Raw genomic sequence first — 26021 nt, 5'->3', positions numbered from 1 at the left:
TGTTGTTTTTAAAGGATGAGGAAGAGGAGGAGTACTTGCTTTTATCTGTCCTGAATCATCCAACATTTAGCTTCATTGGACATCCATGAGTTCTAGTCCATGGGAGAGGGAGAAAAAGTTTTCTCTGTCCACTCTTATCTGTTTGCAAAGGCACAGGGCAAGGGAGTGCTCTCCTAAGGTAATTCTTCCGACAGAGTCAGTCTCATAACAGAGCATCTTAGCAACTTGAGGCCCCACTCAGGCAAAGGCCCTTCTTTTGCCAGGAAGCTCTCAGAGTTCTGGAGGGTCACGCAGCCCACTGCTGAGATGCTGCAGCAGAAACAAGCTGCTTATCTCTCACTCACGGGGGGGGGGGTTAAGAAGGAGCTGAGAAGACCTCCTTCGGCTTCTGCCTCAACATAATCTCTGCACGGTTCAAAGGCTGAGCCTGGAGGAGCTCTTGCCCACTTGTGGCCTGGTATGCTGCTCATTTATCATTGCGCTGAAATGGAATCCCCTCTGAAAGATATAACGGCACAGTGTTTACTTAAGTGCAAAGTGGATGATGGGCCTGGCAGCCCTGCTGTGAACAAGCAGTCCGGGAGAGCTCGGTACAGCTCTGGAATTGACACAACTATTCCGCTCCCACACCCCTGCTGGAGCCAGGAAGACAATCCGGTGAGCCTTCCCTAGAAACATAACTGCCCAATCCCCTTGGCTGCAAACAGAAACCAGTGTGGAATTTCCTAGCAGGACAATGGAATTGCAAGAGGGGACTGGACTTGGCTGGTGTACACCCACAGGAGAAGCCTTGTGTTCCCATGCTGCTGACCTGACGCTCGTCCCTCCAGGGCTCATTGCCCAACAGCCATGTCCAGTGCAGAATCATAAAATCATGGAATTGTAGTGTTTGAAGGGACCCCAAGGGTCATCTCGACCAACCCCCTGGAATGCAGGTATCACAGCCAAAGATTCCCTGACAGATGGCCATCCAACCCCTGTTGAAAAATCTCTGATTTTTCAGCCACCTTCTAAGGAAGTCTGTTCCCTTGTCAAACAGCTGTTACTTTCAGTAAGTTCTTCATTGTGTTATGCTGCTCCAGAGGGTAGGACCCGAACCATTGGATTCAGGGCTTATCCACACTTAACTTTTCTCCACTATTTCCAGGCACAGTCTGCACATTAAAGCTTCATTTCCAGAGCTTTTTCTGCGAAAACCCGCTCTTTACAGCTAATTTGGCACAAGCAGCAATCCACTAAAAAAATCAAAACTGGAAACAGAACTGATAGAATCGAACTCTAAAAACCCAAATTAATATTTTCTCTGATTGAGTGCTAAAGAGTGAGTTTTCATGGGGGTAGCTGTGGGGCAAAACAAAAAAAACAAACAAGGCTCGGACACAGAGCTTTTAAGCACGGACTTGTGCCTGAAAAGAGCAGGGCTAAAGGATAAGCTCTCAAATTACAGGAAAGCAGATTGCACCTAAGAAGAACTTTCTGACAGTAGTGTGACAGAGGACGCCTCAGGATTGGGGGCCTCCAGTCTGGGTGATGCTTCATGGGTGCAAACAGCATTGAAAGCACAATCACATAGCACAATCACATAAAAATGTCTTGGTAGCATCATAAGCACCAAACATCATGAATGCACAATAGAAAGAATGTTTAAATAGACGTTTTATGTACCCTGAAGGATGAGAATACTCTTTTCGGAGTTACTACTTTGAAGATGATCTGCAGATGTAAGAATGAGACTATTTTGGGGTTTTTTAATCTGAAATTTTGAAGCAGTATCAGGGCAAAGAGCCCTGGACGTTCATCACAGATATGAAACACATATTCTCAGTGATACAGGTTGAAACACAATGGAGAGTACTTGAAAGCAGCCTTTGTGCATTTCCAGATTTTGAGCAAACTCATTCCAGTCTTGTCCTTGGCATTGGGAACTGTCTCCTCTGATGCCGTCTGTCCATAGTGACTTCAGCTGGAGATGTTTGCTCAGCAGCCCTACTTAAAGCACGTGCCTTTTTCCCTCTCACCTTCCCAACATCAAGTCCTGGGCACTCTGGTCAAGAGCACCTTGTTGAGACAGTCCCCTTGCTAAGGAACCACGAGGAATCTCCATGTTTCTGATACACTACGCCAGATATAGGTGGGTCTGCATTTTTGTACGTTTTGCCCATAGAAGGATCCTTCCGTCTGTCCAGCCATGTCTTACGTCATCGTGGTGCAGTGTTCTGGTTCAATAAAGCTTTCATATACATAGCAGCAATGGAGGTTTGTCATCGCACAGCTGTGGAGGGACAGCTACAGAGCAGAGGTCACAGGCACAACTGTTCCCCTGGGCTGGCCTTTCCTTCTCCTGACACCAGACCGGCCGTCCTTGACATCTTTCCGGCTTCTGTCCTCATTCGCGTTGTCTCGCTTTCCTTGCTCTTCCTTTTTCTTTTTCCGTCCTGCAAACAAGCAAAAGGCCAAGAGTGAGATGGAGGAACAGATTGCCTGCTAGTTGAGAGGAGGTTGTCCCCTAACCCGCACCTGCTGTTCAGCAAGAGGACATTAGACACTCTGAAATGGCACATAAACAGTCAACACTACGTGCTACCTGTGCATAGGAAGCTGTCTTATATGGAGACTGGCCATGGCTCCACCTAGCTCAATCTCATCTACTCTTGAGTCACAGCAATGATTCTCCAGGATCTCAGGCAGAAGCTTTTCACAGCCCTATGTAGAAATGCTGCAGGTTAGACCTGGGGCCATCTGCACACAGAGCAGGTTTCCTACCCCTGGGCCTTCTCAACAGAGAGAGATTGCCCTCCTTCTCCAGGCTATAATGTTGTCTCTAAGGGGCAACAAAAGCTCATTCCCCCCTCCCCTGATCAGTTAACACAGGAAGCTGCCTTATACCAAGTCAGACCATTTGTCCATCTCACTACTGTATTGTCTACACCAGTGTTTTTCAACCTTTTTTGGGCAAAGGCACACTTGTTTCATGAAAAAAATCACAAGGCACACCACCATTAGAAAATGTTAAAAAATTTAACTCTGTGCCTATATTGACTATATATAAAGTAATTTTTCAATTTTTCCCACGGCACACCAGGCAACATCTCGCGGCACACTAGTGTGCCGCGGAACAGTGGTTGAAAAACACTGGTCTACACTGAGTGGCATTGGCTTCTCCAGAATTTCAGGCTGAGTTCTCTGTACCTGGAGATGCTGTTGGGGAATGAAACTGGGACCTTCTGCATCCAAACCAGATGCTCTGCTACTGAGCTATGGCCCTTCCCCTGGATGCAAAGGCAGGGGATGGCTTTTTACCTAGCCTTTGAGAGAGACGTAGGGAGTACAGGCTCTTGCAATGGCCTTGGGTGAGTTGAAGAAGTGATGTTGCTGACACTCAGAATTTGTCTGTGAAGGAAAGTCAGCCTGGAGGACAGACAGGAAGGGAATGGGGGATGGCACTGAGAAGGTTCTGCTGAACATGCTGAGAGCCTGAGGGTCCTGCTTCTGCCTCTCTCCACCAGGCTAAGGGTTTGGCCTGATAGACTACAAAAGGACTGCTGCTGCCCAGCAGAGAGTACTGTTTACATTCTTTTAAACTGCTTTCAATTTTATTTTAATTAAAATGGTTTTTGACTTTTTATGTGTCTTGAGGGGGTTGATTGGCTGTTTCTGTTTTGATTATGCATTTTGTGTTTCTATATTGTAATTTTATCTTGTGAACCACCCTGAAACCTGCGGGTTTAGGGCAGTATGTAAATTTTAATAATAATAATAATAACAATAATAATATGCCTTGGTCCACGTCACAGTTTTTTTTTTTATTTTAGGTGTGAAGCAAGATGTGCCTCATGGGATGGAGTTGCACACAATGCAGGCCCTTCTTTTCACAGGAAATGTAATCTTATCCGAGGCAAACGGCACCACAAATCAACAGATAGCCTGATACATTTTGAAAACGGGGCTAAAGGGCCACAGCCCACATTCTTCCTACCTGCACACCCAAGACAACAATGTTGAAAAATGAGGCAACAAGAGCGCAGCTGCTCCCTTTGACTTAGCTGGCCGGTTTTCAGCTTGAGCACCACCTGCCCCTTCGAGATACATCCCTAGCCGTGTGTTGCTTATGCAAACCTGAACTGCATCGGAATTGGAGAGCTGCCGGGCACAACACTAAGCTGACTCTGAAAAGGGCCTGGAAAATTCAGCCGGTCCAAAATGCAGCAATGAAAGTCCAGCACAGCCTCCATTGGATTTACCAGCTAGCCTGATGAAGAGAACGCTTGCATTTCGGGACATAAAGCAACTCTCTCTCTCTCTCTCTCATTCTTTGCCCAGTGCTTATGCCAACCAAGCAAAGGGGCTAAGTGGAACTCATAATCCATTCACCTTCTGGGCACTGGTTCTTCTGCACTGTGCATCTCCGGAGCTCGGTGGTGGCTGGGCACACGAACACGTCCCCCAAGGAGGGCGCCTGAAGGACCTTCCGAGAGCGCTCCTCGTTGCCTCTCCGGAAGCCGCAGAGCTTCTTTTTCTTGGAGCAAGGGCCCCATGGACCCCACTCGCTCATTTCACATTGTGCTATAAAAAAGCAGAGGTGGGGAGAGAGAGAGGTCTGTTTGTCACAGAGTCATAGAATTGTGGGGTTGGAAGGGACCCAACAGGTCATTTAGTCCAACCCCCTGCAATGCAAGAAATCACAGGTACAGTGGTACCTCAGGTTAAGAACTTAATTCGTTCTTAACCTGAAACTGTTCTTAACCTGAAGCACCACTTTAGCTAATGGGGCTTCCCACTGCCACCGCCACGTGATTTCTGTTCTCATCCTGAAGCAAAGTTCTTAACCCGAGGTACTATTTCTGGGTTAGCAGAGTCTGTAACCTGAAGCATCTGTAACCTGAAGCGTCTGTAACCCAAGGTACCACTGTAATGATGTCAGGCTTTTCAGCTTTGTTACACACCCTTGCCACATTTTGGAACATTAAAGGATTTCCACTACACTCCCCGTTCTTCAATGAAGTTAAACCTTAAGAGTTTTCAGATTTCCAAACAGCTAGGAGGATAGCCCTCCTCAGCTTGGGCAAATTGATGTTTAGACAGATAACGGTAGTTGTAAAAAAAAATTGCATGAGGAGAAGGTTCAGTATTTCTGAGTAAGAAACTTCAGAATCCTACAAATTGAAGATCCTCTCTTGTTAAGAATATCTAAACCTTGGGGGGATATTTTTTTGCCCCTGTTTCTGTGGAAACCAAAATCTACATCAAGGTGCTTCAGTGAATACAGCAAAGGCTGAATAATCCTGGGAAAGATGGTGGCCTCTGACCAAAGTCTACCGCCCCCCCCCCCCCGCTCTGGCACCTCCAGGGCCCCCTGGGCCTGAGCTACTGGCTGCCCTGGGCAGGGCAAGCAGGGAGACCTCCTCCAGCACCAGCACCCCTCTTGACTGTCATGCTCACCAGGACTGCTGCATTCCATGGTGCCGTTGGCAGCAGAGTAACCCTCAGGGCAGGTGGCGTAACATCTTCCTTTGTGCAAGTACAGGCCTTCCTTGCACTTTGTGCAAAAGTTTCGGCTGAAACAGTCCTCACAGTTGTCGATTTTGCATTCTGTGTCCCGTGGGAGAGAAAGACAAAATGACCAGCTAGAATTACTACCTCAAATGGAACTCTCCCTCCCACCCACCACCCACCCAACAGCCCTCCTGCGAGTGGATCCCAAATTAGGTGGCCAAGAGGGTCCCACGTGGTCGGTGGGGTGGGGATGGCAACAGAGCTGGCACTGAAGTAAGATGGAATTGGCACCTGCCACTAAAAGAAAGCAACAAACAGGAAACCATTTGTACCCTGCGAATGTGTTGGGACCTCATCAATCAGGGGCTTGCTAAGGGGAAAGAGAAGTGTCCATATGGCCCTGGTCAGTCCCCATCTGTCTGTCTAAAATTCGGGACGGCTAAAAGGAAGTCCTCCACATAGCACATAGTTCAACTACGTAACTTGCTCCCACAGGACGCTGTGATGACCTTCAAGCTAGATGGCTTTAAAAGAGGATTAGGCAAATGATTGAGGAAAGGGTTATCAATGGCACAGTCGGAGGCAGCAATGCTTTTGAAACCACAGGAGGGGAGAGTTGCTCTGCTCAAATCCTGCATGCATGTTTCCTACAGGCATACAGTGGCATGAAAGGGCAGCAAAGTGGTGTTGCTGCTATATTTTCACTCCCAGGGAGTGGTCTTGCTTGTGGGGTTACCTGCCTCAGGTGCCAAGGTAACCTGACCAGCTTTGGTCGCTGTGCCTTTTGACTTGGTGAGTGGGGTCCCATTTGTTCTCCCACACCAGGCAGCCAAAGGTATTGGGCCAGCCCTGACTTCACCTCCCTGCAGGTGTGATGTTCTGCATGCTTTCTCCTCTTTGTCCATACTTTCTAAGGGATCTTTCTGTGCACACTCAGCCAGCCCTGGCACTAAAGGAGGCATGCTTCCTTCTGCCACACTGTCCCGTTCCACAGGAATGCAACCAAGCTTGTAGCTTACAGAGCTGTTCTTGAGGAACCAAGGAGTGCTCTGGGATCCCATCTACACTTCATTGATTGATTGCATTTATACCCCGTCCTTTGCTCCATGGAGCTCAAGGTGACCTACATAGTTCTCCCTCTCAACCCAGTGAAGTAGGTTAGGCTGAGAGGCAATGACTGGTTTAAGGTCACCCAGTGAGCTTCATGGCTGAATGGGGATTCAAACCCTGGTCTCCCGGGTCCTAGTCCAACACGCCAACCACTGCACCACACTGGCTATGGGGGCAGAGGACTTTCTTCATCCATTCAGCTGATGTATGCACTGAAATGAGCTCTTGGAAACCCATGATATTTTTCATTCCAATGGAGTGCCAAAAACATTTGCCTTAGGTGAAAATGCATTTCCTAAGTTAAGAACCTTCCTTATAGGAGTTTAGATGGCTGGCTCACACCTCAGATTAGTTATCAGTTGTTCAAAAATCAGAAATCGCACAGAATATTACCAAGACACCATTATATGGTGGGAAATGACATTCAAACATGGCTGAATTTCACAAGAAAATAATGCTGGGCTGCTCCCTCTCCCCACCCTATCCCCCCCCAACCCCCATCCCAAAGACTCACTCATGCACTTGTTCATGTCTGGGTTCCGCACATCAAAGTAGCCCGGTGGGCAAGAGGGCAGGCAGATACCAATTTGGCGAATGTCGTTCCTCTCCAGAAGGATGAAGAGTTTGGGGGAGCATTTGAGGCACCCGTTGAACTCAGAGCACAGGTCACATCCCTTCGCACAGCCTTGAGTCATCTCAGTGCTGACTGGAAGGAGGGAGAGAGAAGTGAGCACCGTAGAGCAAGATCACCTGCCTGCTTCTATGAAGGGACATAGCTCAGTGCAAGCAGGAGGTCCCAGGAGTTGGCAGCAGAGACCCAAAGCATCTCCCAAACACCCTTTGGCATGTGGTTGCCCATCACTGCTAGTTGGCCCTTGAGAAGCTGGAGATGTTCACAGAATGCACAATGGGCAGTTGAAGCAATAAAGCAACTAAAACAACAATAACAGATTCTGCCTAAACCTTAGGAAGAACTTTCTGAGGGTAAGAGCTGTTCAACAGTGGAACAGACATCCTCAGAAGGTGGTGAGCTCTCCTTCCTTGGAGGTCTTTAAACAGAGGTTGGGTGGCCATCTGTCAGGGATTCTTGAGCTGTGATTTCTGCATTGCAGGGGGTTGCACTAGATGACCCTTGGGGTCTCTTCCAAGTCTACAGTTCTATGATTTCTTGCTGTCAGAACCCCCTGGCATCTCAGGGATATGGGGCGTCACCACAGGGCCCTGGGACTGGTTTGCTTAAGTTTCTTGGGAATGGCTTCTGAAGTCGCTATTTCCACCATTGTCAACAACAGCTAGAGATGGAGGACCAGCTTCTTGTACCTTCCCATTAAAGCAGTTTGTGGTTGGGCGCAGAGGCACATCTCCCAGGCAGAGCAGAAGGGAAATGACACATCTGTCCATGTATGGCTGTGGGTCTGGACCATTCAAGATTTAAATTGCACATGCCAGGCAGACTATGGCCTGACCCAGAAGAAGCTTTGTCGAATCATAGAATAATAGAATTGGAGAGCTGGAAGGTATCCCAAGTGTCATCTAGCCCAACCCTCTGCAATGCAGGAATCACAGACACACACACACAAAAAAATCCCTGACAGATGACCATCCAACCTCTGCTTAAAAACCTCCAAGGCAGAAGAGTCCACCACCTCTGAGGTGGTCCGTTCCACCGCTCTTACCATAAGAAAGTTCTTCCTAATGTTTAGGCAGAATCTCCTTGTCATTTGAATCCATTGGTTCAGATCCTTCCCTCTGGAGCAGCAGAAATCAAGCTTGCTCCATCTTCCATGTGACAGCCCACCAGATCTTTGAAGATGGCTATCCTATTCGCTCTCAGCCTTCCCTTCTCCAGGCTAAACAGACTCAGCTCCCAAGATCCCTTTGGAATTGCTTCCTTCCCTCACTTAAATTCACACAAGGTTTTGGGAAGGGTAAAGGTTTGCCCCAGCAGAACCTACAAGGAAAAGTCGATGCTCCCACAGCCTTGTCTCTGCTCTGCTCTCCTCCAGGGAGGCTTCCCTCTCTGAACTCGCTTGGATGGAAGCAGAAGTCCAGATCCAGAGAGGACAGAGACTCACTCCTCCTGGGCCCTCCTTGGCTCAGGCCAACAAAAACATCCCCTTTTATGTCTGTGCTGCTTTCTGGTATCAATTATCATGGACAACTCAGCCAGGTTTTTAAACAAATCGTCACAGGTTATTTATATTTATACTGGTTAATTATGCAAGCATTGGCTTTTGTTTATAGCAAGTCTACATCTTTTTTGACTTTATTTTAAACACATTATTTATTCTTCCTCCAAAGCAAGTGCTCTGACATTCCTGAGAGTCAAAGGCCCAGCTTCTCAGTGGTGGGGAGATAGGCAAAGGCTGCAGATTGGGAGAGCAGATTGAGGCTGCGAGATTGAGAGAGCAGCAGCAGGACCAATCTGTCAACTCAGCCCCAACTGGATTTGCAGGGGAAAGCTATTAGAAGCAGAGCCTGTCTTGAGAAAATGGGAGCCGATTCCTTCTCCAAAGTGAGTCCACTCCAACCGCCATGGACCACTGGGACATCAGTTTTTTCCCCCATCTTAATATATTGGAAGATTGAATTTAAGTCCCGCTTATCACACTTGTGTCTCAGGCACAGCTTCATGACTGCTTCAAATTGTAGAGTTGGCAAGTGCCCTGGGGGTCATCTAGTCCAAGCTCCTGCAATGCAGGAATTGCACCTCTGTTTCCCTCTCACATCCTCCAGGGTCCACAGAGATGACTGCTGTTGTTTTTGCACAGTAACCTCTCTACTGTTTACGGGGGCAGGGCAGGTGGGCTCCCATTTGCTCCCCTACTCTTTGTAAATGGCACCCAGTGTGGATCTGAAATGCAGCAGACCCCAAGAAATTAAGCCCCCCACCCCCCGCTGCCTGCCAGTCCTGACTGATGTACATCCCTTCTCCAAGCTAGCCCCTTGACAAAAGAAAACCACCCCCTTCAGGGCAAACCATGCAGTTAATGTCACATGTAGTTTGATCCACAAATATATATGCTGTAAACACACATCTCCCATATCTATTCTGGCAGAAGGTATATTGCAATATAGTTATTGAAATGACACTTCTGACAGCATAAAGGTGAGGTATTCTTTATAGCCACATATATTTAAAACACTATGGTGCTACTTTACACAGCCACAGCTTCCCTAAGGAATACTGGGAACTATAGTTAAGGGTGCTGAGAGTTGTTGTGATACCCATGTTCCTCTCACAGAATGATTTAACAGTCAATCCCTCTTCCTTGGGAACTCTGAGGGCTGTCACTCAGGGAGGAGAATAAGGGTTTTCCAGATAACCAGAATGTGGAAATATGGAGTCCAGAATGAAAGGCAATGAAAGCTTATGGGGATGCTACAGATGCTGGACTAGATGAGCCTTGGGGTCCCTTCCAACTTTACAATCCTAGGATTCTATGACACCCCACACTCTACGCAAATGGACAGGAAGGTGTCTAGAAGCTCAGTTTCCTTTGTTCCATAAGAACCACTCTCCAACTAAGACACCTTTCAACCACACAGCATGCTATTTCTTGAATCTAGGAAACATGGCATTTCTCACATCAATATTAAGGCCACCCTCCCACCCAAAAAGAGGTGAATGCCAAAAATATGGCAATACTGGCATCTAGGAGAGGGGAGCTTGGCTTGAGTCTGGCAGGTGGAGGAGGGGCTGCTATTTTTTATAAAGAAGCTAAGAAGAGCCTGATGGATCAGGCCAATGGCCCATTTAGTTTAGCATCCTCTTCTCACAGTGGCCAGCCTGCAAGCAGGATTTAAGCACAAGAGCCCTCTCCTCTCCTGTGGTTCCCAGCAACTGGCATTTAAAAGCATTGCTGCCTCCAACTGTGGAGGCAGAGCAGAGCCATCTTCATCAAATCAAGGCCAGATCACCCTCCTAGAGAATTCCTGTCAGCCCCAAGCCCTACGTTGCCTGAAAATGCAATGAAAGAAGAATAGGTCAATGACGCAGGTCTGCAACTTGCCATTTCAAAGGGCTTTCATACATACTTCGTCTTTGCCTCTTGCCCTTCAGTGCTTTGCTGTTGTTGCTGCTGCTGCTGCTGTCTGCAAGATCCGCCAAGCTCAGAAAAACCACCACTGTGCACAGTCCAAGCTGCATAGTAACTTCCCAGCAGCTCAGACCCTCAAAGGCAGAGTGACTGGAGGACTCAGGCCCACAACTGGGTCGCAGTGTGTGAAGATTTTTCTAACGTGTTTGGGACTTGATCAGAACCACAAGTCTGTACGCAACGCCCAGTAAAAGACCATCTTCACGAACCAAGGTCTTGACCCCGAAAGCATTAGGTTGCAGATAACATGATTCTGTTTCCAACCCCATAAGGAGCCTGAGAGGCAGGTGGCAGCAGTCCCATTGGGCACAGAAAGTGAGGATGAGCTTGGAGCGACTTGAGTCGTCTGCTTGCACCAAGGCACTGGAAGGAAGGGAGAAAGGAAGCCGGTTAGGTAGCTAGTTTATTGCATTTGCAACCCTCCCTTTCATCCAAGGAGCTCAAGGTGGCAAACATGGTTCTCCCCCTCCTCCCCACAACAACCCTGTGAAGGAGGTTAGGTCACACCCAGTGAGCTTCATGGCTGAGTGGGAACCAGAACCCTGGTCTCCCAAGTGCTAGTCCGGCACTCTAACCACTACTCCCCACTGGCTCTCCAAGCCTTCATTTCACAGCCTTCCTTCTCAACTGCTCTAGATACCTAGAAGGCTCCTGGCAGGCATCTTTTGACATTTTGCCTTTCTGAAAACAGTCAAGACTGTGACATTTTCCAAATCTGCTACCACTTAAGGTTGTGACAGTCAGGTTCTGCTTGCAACAGAGAAAACACGGATCAGAGGTCAAGTAACAAAGACAAAGGGGATGTAGTATTTATATATAGGTTGGACCACTTCCTTTATCATTCTGTGGAACCTCCCACTCTGCTAAAGCTGGAAAGGCCCATAATTCAGAACACATCTGTGGGCGCCTCTCCTGCTTGTAAGACCACTGTGGCAGGACTCCAGCGAAGAGGAGGAGAAAGGAGCTGAACGACTCTTCTCAGCATTACACAGACCACAGGCTTGAACAGCACCACACATGCCACGGAAAGGGCAAATTCCACGCTAGGGATCATTAGGAATGGAATTGAAAATAAAACTGCAAGTATCATAATGCCATTACACAATTCTAGGGTGTGGCCGTATTTGGAATACTGTGTACAGTTATGGATGCCTCGTCTCAAAAGGGATATTGCACAGCTGGGAAAGGTTCAGAAAAGGGGAACCAATGGGATGGAGCAACTCCCCTATGAGGAATGGTTGCAGCATTTAGGACTTTTTAGTTTAGACAAGAGGCAAGGAAGAGGTAACATGATAGAAGTTAATAAATGGAGAAAGTGAATAGAGAAAAGGTTTTCTCCCTGTCTAGAACTCATGGACATTCAGTGAAGCTGAATGTTGGAAGACTGAGGACACAACCGAGGAAATACTTCTTCACACAGCACAGAATTAAACCATGGAACTCGCTTCCACAGGAGGTAGTGACTGCCTCCAACTTGGACTGGACAAATTCTTAGAGAACAGGACAAGTATTTCACAGGAGGGGAAAGGGCTCTTGCGTTTGAATCTTGCTTTGGGGTTTGCCACAGGCATCTGGTCGGCCCCTGTGAGAAAAGGCTGCTGGACTAGATGAGCTATTGTCCTGACCTAGCAGACTCTTCTGATGTTCTTACGTTCTTACGCTCCGAGTCGAGTTTGGTAGTGGCATAGCTAATTGCGGGCCTAAGGAGCCAGGTCATTGTTGGCCTTGGCTGGGAGATGGAGCAACTGCAGTTCAAGCCCTTGAGCCAAACAGATGGAGCCGAACCTTCTCTCCACGCTTCTGCTGTCACTCTTCAGGTCGTTGCCAAGGCTGCCAGATTATCTTGGTGTCAAGCATGTGTTTGCACTTACGAGGGACACTGTATCATTAAGCTTGTCTGCGTCGTTCGTGTGTGTATGCCTGCACGCGTGCACGTAGATTTCAAATAAACAATTAGCTGCTTGTGTAAATCCTGCCTGCCTCTTGGCTTGGAAGTCTGTTTGATGCACTCAGAATCGCACTATCAAACCTTTTAAGCTTCTCTGACCAAGCATGGTTTCATCTTTAGTGAGGGTGGGGGAGAGGGGGACTAGGAGCACCCAGAACTGTTTGCCAAGTAGTTGAGAATGAGAAACAGCCTTTGAGAAATCCATTCTGCTGAAAGGATCCTCTGTTAAACCCCAAACCACTGTTGAATGTGCAGGGAGTCTCTGTCGCAGGAACACAGCATGAGGTCCAAAGAGCCCTCCTGGATCCAGCCAAAGGGGGCCCATCTAGCCCAGCATTCTGTTCACACAGTAGCCAACCAGAAGCCTGTGGGAATCCCAATTTCTGCTGCTCAGCAACTGGAAGTCAGAGAATACTTCCTCTAACAGCAGAGACAGAATATAGGCATCAACAGCCTTATCCTCCAGGAATCTGTGTGGCCATCACTATATCCAGTGGGATAAATTCCATAGTTTAACTGTGCACCATGTGAAGAAGTACTTTCTTTTGTCTGTTCTGAAATCTTCTGGCATTCACCTCCATTGGCTGTCTTGAATCTGGACACCCCAGCTAGGGATGGAGGAGAAATCTGATTCAGTTTGTCCGAAACACAGCCAATTTTGCCCTTCTCCAAATTTTGCAATGCCATCCTCCAGCCAACTAAGATGTTCAAAAATGTATATGCTGGTGTAAAGTGTTCACAAAAATGTATATGCTGGTGTAAAGTGTTCACAAAAATGCATATACTTATGGAAATGACTTGCAAAGTTGCAAACAAAACTGTCATATCAGGAGAAATTTGCACTAAAATGCATGTGGATTTTCACAAAGATGTCTTTGTTTAAGAAATTGCAAAATCATGTGGAAATTTTGAGAACTTGGGATGGGGGGGGAGTAGAAACTGAGAGAAACAGAAATCGAAAGTTTTGCCCGTCCCTCACCCTACAAGGCAATATTGTTAATTGTGTGTACGAAAAATGCTGCTTTGTCTACACTGGGAATGCCAAAGTGTGGCATAAGTGTGCTCTGTGTGTATAGTGTGGGTGTCGTCTAACGTGTGAGCAGAGCATTCAGGATGTACAGACCATGTGATCAAGAACAGGAATTTAGGCCACGGAAGCGAAAGGGAAAGCTGTGATTCCTGCATCGCAGGGGGTTGGACTAGATGACCCTTGGGATCCCTTCCAACTCTACGGTTCTATGATTCTAGGTACAACTCATTTATTAGTAGCAGGAGTAGTGTTCCATCACTTATTACAAAAATTATCTCAAAGTGACTATTATAAAAGCATACAGAATACAAAATTGAAAGTGAGTATAAAACAATATTGAATGTTTGCACCGGGCATTTGACATCACAACACAAATTAGTTCTGTCCATGTCCCTTCCTATCTTCACAGTTAGAGATTATTTTAGACCTGGTGTCATGGGTCTCCATTTCTTTCATTCTTTAGCATTGCCTGAGATCCTCTTGTTGGGGCAATTCAGGATATAATGGCTGCCTTGATAACCTGGGGGCTCGCACAGAATGACACATGTGGCAACAGGTGACCCATACAGTCTGACGGTGTGGCTTGGGGGGGGGGAGAAGCTGGTGGTCCATGTTGGGTGGAAGTGTCAACATGGCCTTCATCACTACCTCAAGGAATTTGGACTCACAGAGTAACCTGCAGAGGTTGATGGTGTTCTGAAAGCCCTTGGAGAATTTCCTGTTGACCTTGCTGGCTCACCTATCAAAGCCTGGTCAGTCTTTGTCCATAAGAACATGAGAAGAGGCTGCTGGATGAGGCCAATGGCCCATTTAGTGCTGCCTTCTGTTCTCATAGTGGCCAACCATACGCTTGTGGGAAACCTGCAAACAGGGTTCGAGGACAAGAGCCCTGTCCCCTCCTGTGGTTTCCAGCAACTAGTCTTTGGAAGCATTGCTGCCTCAATCTGTAGAGGCTCAAGTGACAACTGTGGCTTAAAGTGCTTCTTACTGATTTCATTTGACCCATGGAAAAAAAAGCAGGATCATGACAGTTATCCACACTTTACTAAACCCAGATTAGATTATGCAGTATTTGTAGGAAAGGGTTGGAAACTGCAACTGGTCTAGGTTATTAACAGATGCTGGCCAGCTGGCCAGATTCTGCCAGTGCTGAAACATCTTTTCTGGCTTCCAGTTTGTTTCTGTGTGCAATATAAGGGATGTGACTTTTTCTCTTCCTGGGCTAGGCTCCACAGGGGTGTTTCCACGCAACTTCAATAATATCCTTTCAGCATCAGGGGAAAACTATTTCAATTACTAAGACCTCAAATTATGGCCAGTCTTTTTTATGTCTTCTGCAAAGTGCAATTTTGGGATTTGCATAGTGGATTATTGGGGGGGGGGTTAGTTGAACTTAAAACAATAAACTTTTATGAAACCGGTCTTAGATGTGTGTGTGTAATATATAATGCAATCGTGGTACACACCACATTGGAAGGTGGAAGACTCTTCTTCCTTTGAAGTTGTTAATCAGGTTGGTAGTCATTTGTCTGTGATTCTTGGGTAGAAGGGGGTGGACTAGATGACCCTTGGGGTACCCACCCAACTCTACATTTCTATGATTCTATATAGCAAATACTAGAGGCTCTGCCCCTACTTGCTCCATTCACCAACCTCACCTACTCCTTTGGCAACTCCCTTTCCCCTACATCGGACCGAACACCTCACCCTTTACACACACACCCCCCCACTCCTTAGACCCTTTCCCTCCCAGCTCTCCCCAGTCACTCCTTTTTAAAACAAAATAAAAAATAAAAAAATCCTTCCAATAGCACCTTAAAGAGCAACTAAGTTTGTTCTTGGTATGAGCTTTTTAAGTGAGCCAGGGGAGGGGCATTTCACAGAGCAGGTAGCTATCTGAGTGAAGCCCCCCCTCCATTAAACCTCACTGCAGGTTCCTTTAGCATAGCAAGGGCAGGTGTGTCAGCCAGAAGCTCACTATATCATTGAGTGAACACCCTCTTCACTCTCCACCAAACCTGGATGCAGGCACATTAAATGGGCTCACCATTCTCATGCTGCAGTTTATTATTTACTGCATTGCATTTATTTCTTGTGTTTATATCCCACCTTTCCTCAAAGGAGCCCAAGGTGGCAAACATAGTTCTCCCTATTTTATCCTCACAACAAACCTGTGAGGTAGGTTAGGCTAAGAGACAGTGACTGGCCCAAGATCACCCAGTGAGCTCCATGGCTCAATGGTGATTTGAACCCTGGCCTCCCAGGTCCTAGTCCAACACACTAACTGCTACACCACCTCTGGCTCCTATTGGTGGCCACACCAGCATGATGACATTATACCTTTTTCTGTCTGTCTGTCTGTCTATCTATCTATCTATATATCTATCTATCTATCTTCTATCTATCATCTATCTATCATCTATCTATCTATCATCTATCATCTATCATCTATCATCTATCATCTATCTATCTATCTATCTATCTATCTATCTATCTATCTCTATCATCTATCATCTATCTATCTATCTATCTATCTATCTATCTATCTATCTATCTATCTACAGTATCTAGTAAACCAGTGTCTCTTCAGTATTCTGTGTGTGTCCCAGGGATCTCCTATTGCCTTCACTGTGCTCATGCTGCAGCCAACCTTCTTGGCTGCCACTTGCAGAGGATGGTGCAGCTGTTGAGGTGAGTTGTGGGACATTTCCTGGTCTTGCGGCACCAGCGTTGCCACCCTTCTAGAGTCAGCCCCGACCTCAATTTAGCACCCTTTGCAGAGGATATATCACACCGTTACACGGGTCTTTATTTGTTTCACGGTCTATAAAACTACCCCCCTCTGCCCCGCCCATTCTCTGTCAGGTTTTGCTGATGAGTAACATGGCAGTGTATGCCAGCAGGCTGCCACCTTTCTTCTCCATGTTGCAGCTTGAGCACCCTGGTTTTCCTTCACCTTCCAGAGATCTTGCTTTCCATTAATTCTGCAAGTTTGGAGGGCTTGCCTGGCACACGTTCAGGACCGCCTACCTCTGCCTCGGGGGAGTTGTGCTGCCATCCATCAGGATGCAATGCAGCAGCCAAAAACCAAGAGCAGACGAAAGGGGCTCATCCCTGCCAGCAGGTGGGTGTTTCCTTTGGCTGCAGCTGAAGAAAGAGATGAGGGAGCAATGGCAAGGCCTTCCTGCTTCACGATCCTGTCAACAGGGAACAGGGTGCCTCTGGGAAGCCACCAAGCAGGGTAGGTGGCCACTCCACCACCGCCCCACAGCAGCAATTGTCATTTTTACTTTTAGTTCTATATTTAGAACCATACATCTGTTGCAGTGACTAGTAGCTACTGATAGCCTTACCCTCTGTGAATTTGTGTAACTCCCTGGTCACCATCACTGCATCATGTAGGAGCAAACCCCATATTTTAACACTGTGCTGCATGTAGAAGTCCTTCCAGTCCTGAATCTTCAGCTTTGCTCGAATTCAAGGTAGAGGCTACTGTTCTGTTGTTGTTTTTCCAGCAGATTGTGCTCTTGCATCACATCACAAAGCCAACTCCCCCATCTCCATGAAGCCCAAAGTATAAAACTGTTTTTGTATTGGGCAGGGCAGGGGGGGTGCAGATCAGATCTTTGAACAGAAAAAATGTTTTAAGGTGCTTGAAAAAAAGAGATGTTGGGTGCAAAAACTGCCTGTCAAAATGGGGACTGGAGGTAGGAGCAGAGCTCACCCAGCAGGAGAAAAGCCTCCAGGTACTCCTGCCTTGATCTTGACACTATACTTCTGTTGATACAGCCTAGAATAGCATTAGCCTCTTTCACTGCCGTGTCACACTGTTGATTGCAGTTAAACTTGTGGTCTACTAAGACCTCTAGATCCTTTTCATATGATCTACTGACAAGCCAGGTTTCCTCCATCTTATGTTTGTGAAGCTTTTTTATTCCTGTCTAAGTGCAGAACCTGACCTTTGCCTCTATTGAAATTAATTTTGTTAGCTTTGGCCCAGTTCTCCAATCTGTTAAGGTCATCTTGAACCCCAGTTCTTTCTCCTGCATCATTAGCAGCTATCCCTCACAGTTTGGTGTCATCTGCCAATTTGATGAGCATCCCCTCAATTCCTTCATCCAAGGCATCGAACAACAACAGGCCCAGGACACAATGCTGCAGGACCCCATTTGTCACTTTTTTACAAGATGATGAGGAACCATTAATGAGCCCTTTTGGGGTTCAGTCAGTCAACCAGATACAAATCCACCTAAAAGTTACCTTGCCCAGCCCATATTTTACCAGCCTCTCTACAAGAATATCATGGGGGATTTTGTCAAAAGCCTTATTGAAATCAAGATACACTATGTCTACAGCATTCCCCTGATCCACAAAACTTATAACTATAAAAAAAGAAGAAATGAGGTTCATCTGGCATGACTTGTTTTTGATAAACCTATGCTGACTTTTAGTAATCACAGCATCTTTTTCTAAGTGCTCACAGACTGACTTTGATTATCTGTTCTGGTATAAGGAAATAGATGGTCTAGGTGCACCTTTGTTCTGATTAATCAGGACTCTTCTTATGTTCATACTGCCTTTGAACCTGGAGAAAGTTGCACCACTTTCCACTTTGTGATAGGGAATCCAAAGCCCACCTGACAGCCCAGGACACACATGGCACAGCAGCAGCACACAGATCTTAGCCTACTATAGTCCTGGCAACAAGTTCTCCCAATAACAGCTGGCCTGGCTCAATGGGCCTGCAGATGAGGGAAAACAGCAGTAGAGGAACAAGGAAGGAGAGGCTCCCACTGCCTATAATTAAAAGTGCAAGGGAGGGCCAGAGAATGCATAAGAATGTAAGAGCCTGCTGGATCAGACGGGGTGGAGGGGTGGGGCGGGGGCGGACATCTAGTCCAGCATCCTGTTCCTACAGTGGCCAACCAGATGCCTGTCAGAAACCAGCAAGCTGGATCTGAGCATGAGAGTACTTTCTCTCTCTTCTGTGTTTTCTAACAACTGGTATTCATTCAGAAGCATTAGAGAAGCACTTTGGAGACAGAGCACAGTCATCATGGGTAGTAGCCATCAGTAGTCCTCACTTCAATGAATTTGTTTAAACCTCTTTCAAAGCCATCCAAGTCAGTGGCTATCACTGCCTCCTGTGGGAATGAGTTCCATAGTTTAAGAGAGAGTTGGGGAGGGAGGCTCCATTGCCTCCATGCAAGCCCAGATACCGACCTCTACCTGTCAGGCTGGGCTTCCAGACCTCTTGAGTTTCCGCTGTTCCCATCCATAAAAGATGCTCCCTGGGGTCACTCTTGCTATGGGTTGACACCTCATAGTTTACTTAAGTGACAAGTGGTTTTAGGAGCCCTGGCCCCAAAGCCCATTTCAAAGCAACCCAGGGGCTGCTGCAATGCATAACGTCACATTGTACATCAAAAGTGATGGGGGCCTGTCCTGTCAGATACCTTAGCAGTTACAATTGTGGGCCGATGAATCCTCCCAACCTGTTAAGTTTCCATTTGGCTCCACAACTGAGGTGCTTAACTCCTGCAGGCCTCGTTGCCTAGAAAGTTGATTTGGTGCAGACGCGTGAACCTCCTCCAGCCAAAACAACCATGTCCTCAGCATCAATAAATAAATCTCCTTCATAAATAGAGATTTTAATAAATTCCTGCAAGCCAAACAAGGATTACGCCAGCTTCGCAGGGTGATTCATCCCCTGTTTACATCCTGTGATCTCTACTTTGCTGTGCTCTTCCTCCGAAGAGGGACGACTCAGAGAGTCTCTTCGTTGGTATGGTTCACACAGACCAGTCAAAGGCTAGCTGGCTGGCTGGCTGGTTTGCAAGGGGTCTTGAGACCAGCAGGACTCCTTTGCCAGCATCTACTGAAGTGCAGTTCCCACTCCAGGTGCCAGTATGCATAGGAGTGGAGGGAAGACAGAAGCAGGTTGGATGGCTGGTGGCAATCCTGACACTTAGGCATTGCTCACTCTACAACAATTGTGGTGGGAGGGGGGCAGGGCATGCCAATATAGCTGGCCCTTGTAACCCCTGTAGCAATCTCACATAGCCTGCGATAACTACTACCCAGGATGCTCGACTGTGGCCCTGGAGACCCTTTACATCCTGCTACATGTGAAACAATAACAAAGCAGAAGATTCACCTGAGCTTGTGCAGAGTGCTTTACCATCACCACCATACCAGGATTGGGGGAAGAAAAAATCCAAGGCAAAAGGTGTGGCTGGAAGGTTGACTCAAGCAATGGCTGGTTCTCTGGCTCGCCTGCCCCTGCTGCCACCCCAGAAGTTTGCAAGATATGGATAGTTAGCTCATTCAGTAGAGTCTGACACTCTTAATCTCAGGGTCATGGGTTCAAGCCCCACGTTGGGCAAAATTCCTACATTACAGGGAGTTGGACTAGATGTCCCTCGTACTCCCTTCCAACTCTACAATTCTAAGATCTAAGATGGAAACACAAATCTGTTTGCCCTCTCCCACCTTCATGGAGGCATTCCCTGGCAGTGACCCTCTGACTGACCCCTTCCCACCCCTCTGGCCCATCATCATTTCCTGCCTGCTCTGGGGGTCAACATCCTGCTTGGCACGCTGAGCAGGGAGAGAGCCGCACAGGACAGAACTGCCATCTCTCGCCTCCCATGGTGCACAAGGTCACTGAAAGCAGAGAAAAATCCGTGTGGCTGGCAGGGGGGGGGGAGGGGGGGCATCGCTGCTCTATCCCCACATGATGCTGAAAATGCACTTTGTTTTGCTTAATCCTCCAAGCCATAAAAACAGGCTGGGCTCTGTTGTGTTTTCTAACCAGAAGGTCAACATTTGGTTTTGATAGGAGTTTCTCTAATTCTGAAATATAAACTGGAGGGCAGGGAAACCATGGAAGAAGACCACTGAAGTCTGCAGGAGCAGTAGCCTTCTCTAGATCTGTGTCCTCCTGCCCAACCCTGGCTCCTGCTGCTCAGCACTCAGGTGGGCTCTGCTAACCTGCAACCCCCTCCTCTCCCTCCCCCTGCTGCCCTCAGGAAGCCTCATTTTGGCAGCCTCAGCAGCCTCCATTGCCTTCTCTTGCCAGTGCATCCGTTGCAAAAGGTCCCATCAAACTAGAGGTTCTGTTTTAGTTTGTAAAATTATGCATGGCATGGAGAAAGCCTTTCTCCCTCTCTCATAACACTAGAACTCATGAACATCCAACGAAGCAATGCTGGAAGATTCAGGAGGAACTCACTCCTGCAGCAGGCAGTGGGGGCCACCACCTAAATGGCTTTAAAAGAGATTTTGACAAAACTGGTGGAGGAGGTTAAAGTCAACAATAACTACTAGCCTGAGTGGCTAAGCTCTGCCTCCACAGTTGGACGCAGAAATGTTTCTGAATACTAGTTGCTGGAAGCCACAGGAGGGGAGAGTGGTCTTGTTCCCTGGATGGCCACTGTGAAAACAGGGTGCTGGACTGGATAGCCCATTGGCCTGATCCAGCAAGCCCTTCTGATGTTCTTATTCTTGCTTTCCCTGCTTCCTCACCAGTCCATTGGCCTATGCATTGCATGGAAGCCCAGCATGGGAACAAGTACACTAGCAAAGCGATCAGGTTTTATACAGTAGCCAAAGGAAATAGAGCCATGATATTCATGCCAATGGCAATAAACAATGACACCTTGAAGCTTTTCTAAAGCTCATCACCAGCGACTCACACAATGCCTCTTGACATTAAGAACATAAGAAGAGCTTGCTGGATCAGGCCAGTGGCCTGTCTAGTAAAACATTTGGTTCTCACAGTGGCCAACAAGACGCCTATGAGAAGCCTGGAAGCAGGACCCGAGTGCAAGAGCCCTCTCCTCTCCTGCAGTTTCCAAAAGCTGGTATTCAGAAGCATTTCTGCCTTGACTGTCAAGGCAGAGCGTAACCATCATGGTGAGATCATCTGGTGTGGACTTCAAAAGGATAGCTCTTTTGGGGTTGGGGTGAGGAGGTGTGGATGTTCTCACTGGCTGAGGGTTTTCCGTTCATCCCATTTCTGAGGCTCACTTGTGCTTGATCTTGTTTGGGCGAAGAGTCCTGAGGAAGGGTGCTGCCAAAGGGTCAGCAAAGGAAGGAAACGGGCTGCTGACAAACTCGCCTCCTTTAACATAATGTAATTGTGCCCAGATTTTACAGCTTCCCGTTATTTCTCAGGGAGGCATTGCTTTCAGAACAAAACAAAAACTCCTGGGTGCATTTCTTTCCTGCAAGAAGACGGTCATCACCAGCCTCCAGTCCTTCTTCTCTGTTTGTTTTTCTTCTTATTTGGCATTCAGCATTCCCTGTTTCTTATGGACCCCGCCCTGAACCCCAACCCCAAGTGCAGTACCAGCCCTGCCTCATTCCAGGCAGATGGAGAATCCCTGGGGGATCATGCTTCCTGCTGGGACTTCGCCAGACGCCCCCAGATTCCAAGGTGTGGTTCTTTCAGGCATGGAGGAACTTGCTGCAGGGTTGGATTCTGCCCACACTCATCATCTTCACCCAACAAGAGGGATCTGCTGGATCTCCCTCAGGGGATAGGCTGCGCTGGTCCTTGGAGCCAGGTGCCTTCTTCCTCCAGCTCTGATTCCAAAAGAGTGCCTCCTGCACAGCCCAGGAAATCATGCAGAAGAGTAGCAAATCATTGAGCCACACAGGAATTGGCCCCCCTAAACTGCTGTCCAAAGGATCCATGTCAGAGGATTGTTATTTTGAGAATCTGAGAGGCTTTGTGGCCAATGATGTGCTTATCTCAAAATTTCTTCAACCAGAGAGCCAGTGTGGCATAATGATTAGTTAGACTAAGACCTGGGTGAGAACAGGGTTGAAATCACCTCTTGGCCGTGAAGCTCACAGGGTGACCTTGGGCCAGTTACTGCCTTTCTCAGCCTAGCCTACCTCACAGGGTTGTTGTGGGGATTAAATGAGGAGGGGTAGAATCATACAGGCCACCTTGAGCTCCTTGGAGGAAAAAGGTAGGATATAAATGCAATCAAAAAAAAAAAAATTTGATATATACCCCAGGGACAAAAGAAACACTTGTACGTCACTGATCTTAGATGGCCATGCAAATCTCTCAAAAACGATGGTCCTCCAAACTAAGATAGTTGAAGGTGGTAGATGACAGCAGGATTATTGTTGCTCATTTGGAACATGCCCTACCTTGCTAGAATTGCTGATCATGCAGTGTGGCCAGCTTAATCAGACACTGCAGCGGAGCGAATGGTGTGTGGGTGTGGGTGTACACCACAGGAAACAATGGCTCTAACAGACCATCTTAAACTCTAAAAAAAACTACTGTTGATCTCCATACTTTGATGACAACCCTTTCAGCACAACCATATAGCATGTTAGCTCAAAGATAATTCCCGCTCAATAAGGTTTACTCCCATGTAAGCATGTTTAGGATTTCAGTTTCTGCTCTTCAATTTGGAGAAATTTAAAACACCTTTCTAGAGTGTCAGCCCAGGCTTTGGGGACCAACAAAGAGGATTTAATCAGTTGCAATGCAATGTGTAATCACCACCACAGTTGCCCATCTTGTTGTCCTCCTAGAACCAGGCATCATGGGGCATTATGTAGAAGATTGCCAGGCTGAATGCCTCCTTAGGAAAGGACTGGTCAGGAAGGTCTATAGCAAATAAACCAATTGCAGCAGGGAGCCCTAGCCCCTATTCTAGTATTATTATTATTATTATTATTATTATTATTATTATTATTATTAAAACATATTTTTATTAAAGATTTCTTGGTTTACAAAACTATGTGCAATGCCTCTTTTTTCAAGTTAAATTTTCTACAGATCAGTTTCATTTGTTGAGACATTAGTGTTACATTAGGAAGAAAAGGGGGAAAGAGGTGGAGGGGGGCATGGTGAGTGGGGACGTATACACAGTTGTCCTGAGATGGTTCCCTTGATCCATATTCCCAAACCATTTCCTAACATTGATCCAGAATCAGGCCAGGAAAACCCTGTCCCTGGTTTGAGAGTGGAAGCCCTTCAGGTTCTGTTCTCTGGCAGTTCCCCAGGAATGCCAAAAAGTGCGATCCACCACATTACATTAGGTGTGCTGTTCTCAAGCAACCTGGCATGCCCAGCAAATCAGCCCTTGCAACAGCCCCTTCCAAACAAGTGTGCGTTGCGAAATCCTTACCTCTGAGCTGTCAGTTGCTTGCTGCTGCCCGAAGAAACTCTCTCTGCTACTCTGGTTAGACTCCAATTTCAGCACTCATCGCAATCATCCATTCCACCAGGGAAAAAAGTTTCCCCACACAAGTTTTTCCCTCTGCCAGTTTTTGTACCTTCAGTTTGGATTAAAAAAAAAAAAAAAACTACCCCAAATCCTTTCTTCTTCCAAAGCCAGGCACCAAATAGTTTTCCAAATTTCACAGAGGGAAGCGATTCTGTCTCCTCTACCGAGCTGAATTCCTGCTTGCGGAGATTGCCTGGGCTCGTTTGTATCCCACACGGCTCTCTCGATATGCTGAGCAAAAGAAGAATGTGATCATATCTAAGCAATTTGCACATTAATAAGTTCCTGTTTTTGATGCGGCAGACTCCAGCCCCTCTTCGCCCGGACGGCTTCCCCTGTATCACTGCTCTTCTCCTCCTGCCTACAAACGTTAACGCATCCAGCTTTGCAAAGGCATGGAGTGTGCAAACTGCGGCAGGAGGGAATCCCACCCCACTCGTACCACCTCCTAAGACAATATCCTGCCAAAATATTGCGACTGTTGCAAAACCTGGACTGGAGCATGCAAAGTTCTGTCTAGAGCCAGCAGGAGCTCAGCAAATTGCCACGGTGGGTGGAAGATGGGACAAAGAGGCCCTTCTGTGTCTGGCTTCATTTAAAAGTCATGGAGGATGAGGGTGAGGATGACATTCCAGTACTAACCAGCCTAAGGAGTCATCTATGGTCACTTTTGCATCTGTTAATAAACATGTCACATATTCGAAGCAGCTTGTTAGCCACTTGGAAGGAAGACAACGTTTTTCTAACGGGAGGCTGGCCTGGGAGTTGGACGCAAAGCCTGGGAGTGTAGCCTAGTGCAGCCAACTGAGGCTCAGTCCAAAGTCTGATTCAGCTAAACCTCTCTTGTGTCCATTTGTGCCTGTATAATGCATTATTGTGCATTCACTGCTGTGAGGTTCATCTTCATGGAATAAAAAGCTATCAGGCCAGTTTCACTCCACGCACCACACCAGAGAACCCAGTATTGGGGGGGGGGGACTCCTCTGTGATTCCCTGAGTACACAAATGATATTGATTCACTACATTGCACTAAAACTTCAGCCCGATGGATGAATGGTGAAGAAACCGAAATGAAATGTTAAGAAAACCTTCACCCATCACAACCTTTCAGGTCATATTTAGGGCCAGTAGGAACGAGAAGCTGTGTTTGAATGGGGGCATTGGATGCATCTGGCAAAATGGGCTTGAGCCCATGGAAGCTTATGCCACCAAAATAGCCTTTGAGGTGCCACAAGGCTCTTCAATTGTTTGGGACAGCTCAGGTGCAATTGTGGTTGCTAGATGCGGCTGCTTGTGGGTTTCCTGGAGGCACCTGGAGTCTGATTTGGGAGCATTGCTGTGAATTCTGGAATAAAGCCTTTGGCAACCGTTGGGCTGAGAGTCTGAATGCTGCAAGAGGAGCCAGGACACCTCTGTGTCTTCACAAGGGGAGGGGGGTCATCTGTGCTACTCAGTAGCACAGATGATCCATAGCCCAGCCCTCAACCCCAGTTAGCTGAAGCCTCCCTTGTTGTTGTGTTTCTACCTGCTGCTGCAGACCTGCTGTCACATGTGATGTCATGCAGATGGGAGTGGTTTGGGGGAAATGGCCTCCCAGGCCCAAGTAAGACCTGTGCTGGGTGCAATCAGACCCACAAGCCAGAGGATCCCCACTCCTTTTGTAGTGTGTCAGCAAAGTGAATGCTACAGGTAGGTAGCCATACTGGTCTGCCGTGGTCAAAACAAAATAAAAATTAAAAAATTCCTCCCAGTAGCACCTTAGAGACCAACTAAGTTTGTTCTTGGTATGAGCTTCTGTGTGCATGCACACTTCTTCGGATACAAAGTGAATGTTAGCCCTGATATTTTTCAGCAAACAAATGGGGTTTGCCAACCTTGATATACAAAAATGTTCCAGGCATATGCCTAAACCTTGTTGTAAAGGTCTCACGTTTTGTGTTTTTAGGGGGTGGGGGAGAAGGGCTCTTTAACATCCACACATACTGATTGCGTAGTAGAGTTTGCATAAAATAGCTTATACCAGTTCTCAGTTGAATCCAACACAGGAAAGATGCAACTTTGTTGCTAGGAAAAAAGGAAGG

At 47.2% G+C, this 26021-nt stretch overlaps 1 protein-coding gene across 3 annotated transcripts; it reads right to left on the bottom strand.

The window, feature by feature from the left end:
• Positions 1-1736: 1736 nt before the first annotated feature.
• RSPO1 (R-spondin 1) lies at positions 1737-24879 on the bottom strand. 3 transcript variants are annotated; one of them, XM_033157493.1, is made up of 6 exons: positions 23842-24879; positions 10642-11066; positions 7118-7309; positions 5440-5589; positions 4372-4563; positions 1737-2435 (listed from the first exon to the last, which is right to left on the bottom strand). In XM_033157493.1, exons 2-6 carry the CDS (start codon positions 10751-10753, stop codon positions 2287-2289), a joined length of 795 nt encoding a protein of 264 aa, XP_033013384.1. In that variant the 5' UTR covers positions 10754-11066; positions 23842-24879; the 3' UTR covers positions 1737-2286. The 3 variants fall into 3 exon arrangements, with proteins under 3 accessions (XP_033013384.1, XP_033013386.1, XP_033013385.1); XM_033157495.1 differs by lacking the exon at positions 10642-11066 and having other exon boundaries at positions 23842-24878; XM_033157494.1 differs by lacking the exon at positions 23842-24879 and having other exon boundaries at positions 10617-10694.
• Between the last annotated feature and the right edge of the window lie 1142 nt (positions 24880-26021).

This window comes from Lacerta agilis, chromosome 8, assembly GCF_009819535.1.
Source record: "Lacerta agilis isolate rLacAgi1 chromosome 8, rLacAgi1.pri, whole genome shotgun sequence".
Lineage (NCBI taxonomy): Eukaryota > Metazoa > Chordata > Lepidosauria > Squamata > Lacertidae > Lacerta > Lacerta agilis.
This window is presented reverse-complemented; position numbering and strand designations above follow the sequence as displayed.

Bases quoted from the DNA above. Each gene is read 5' to 3' on its own strand.
- RSPO1 (XM_033157493.1), bottom strand. From the start codon at position 10,753: ATGCAGCTTGGACTGTGCACAGTGGTGGTTTTTCTGAGCTTGGCGGAT. The intron at 7,310-10,641 runs GTATGTATGAAA...CCCTCCTTCCAG, and splicing joins GGGCAAGAGGCAAAGACGAA to TCAGCACTGAGATGACTCAA. The intron at 4,564-5,439 runs GTGAGCATGACA...GCTTTTTTATAG, and splicing joins CATGGAATGCAGCAGTCCTG to CACAATGTGAAATGAGCGAG.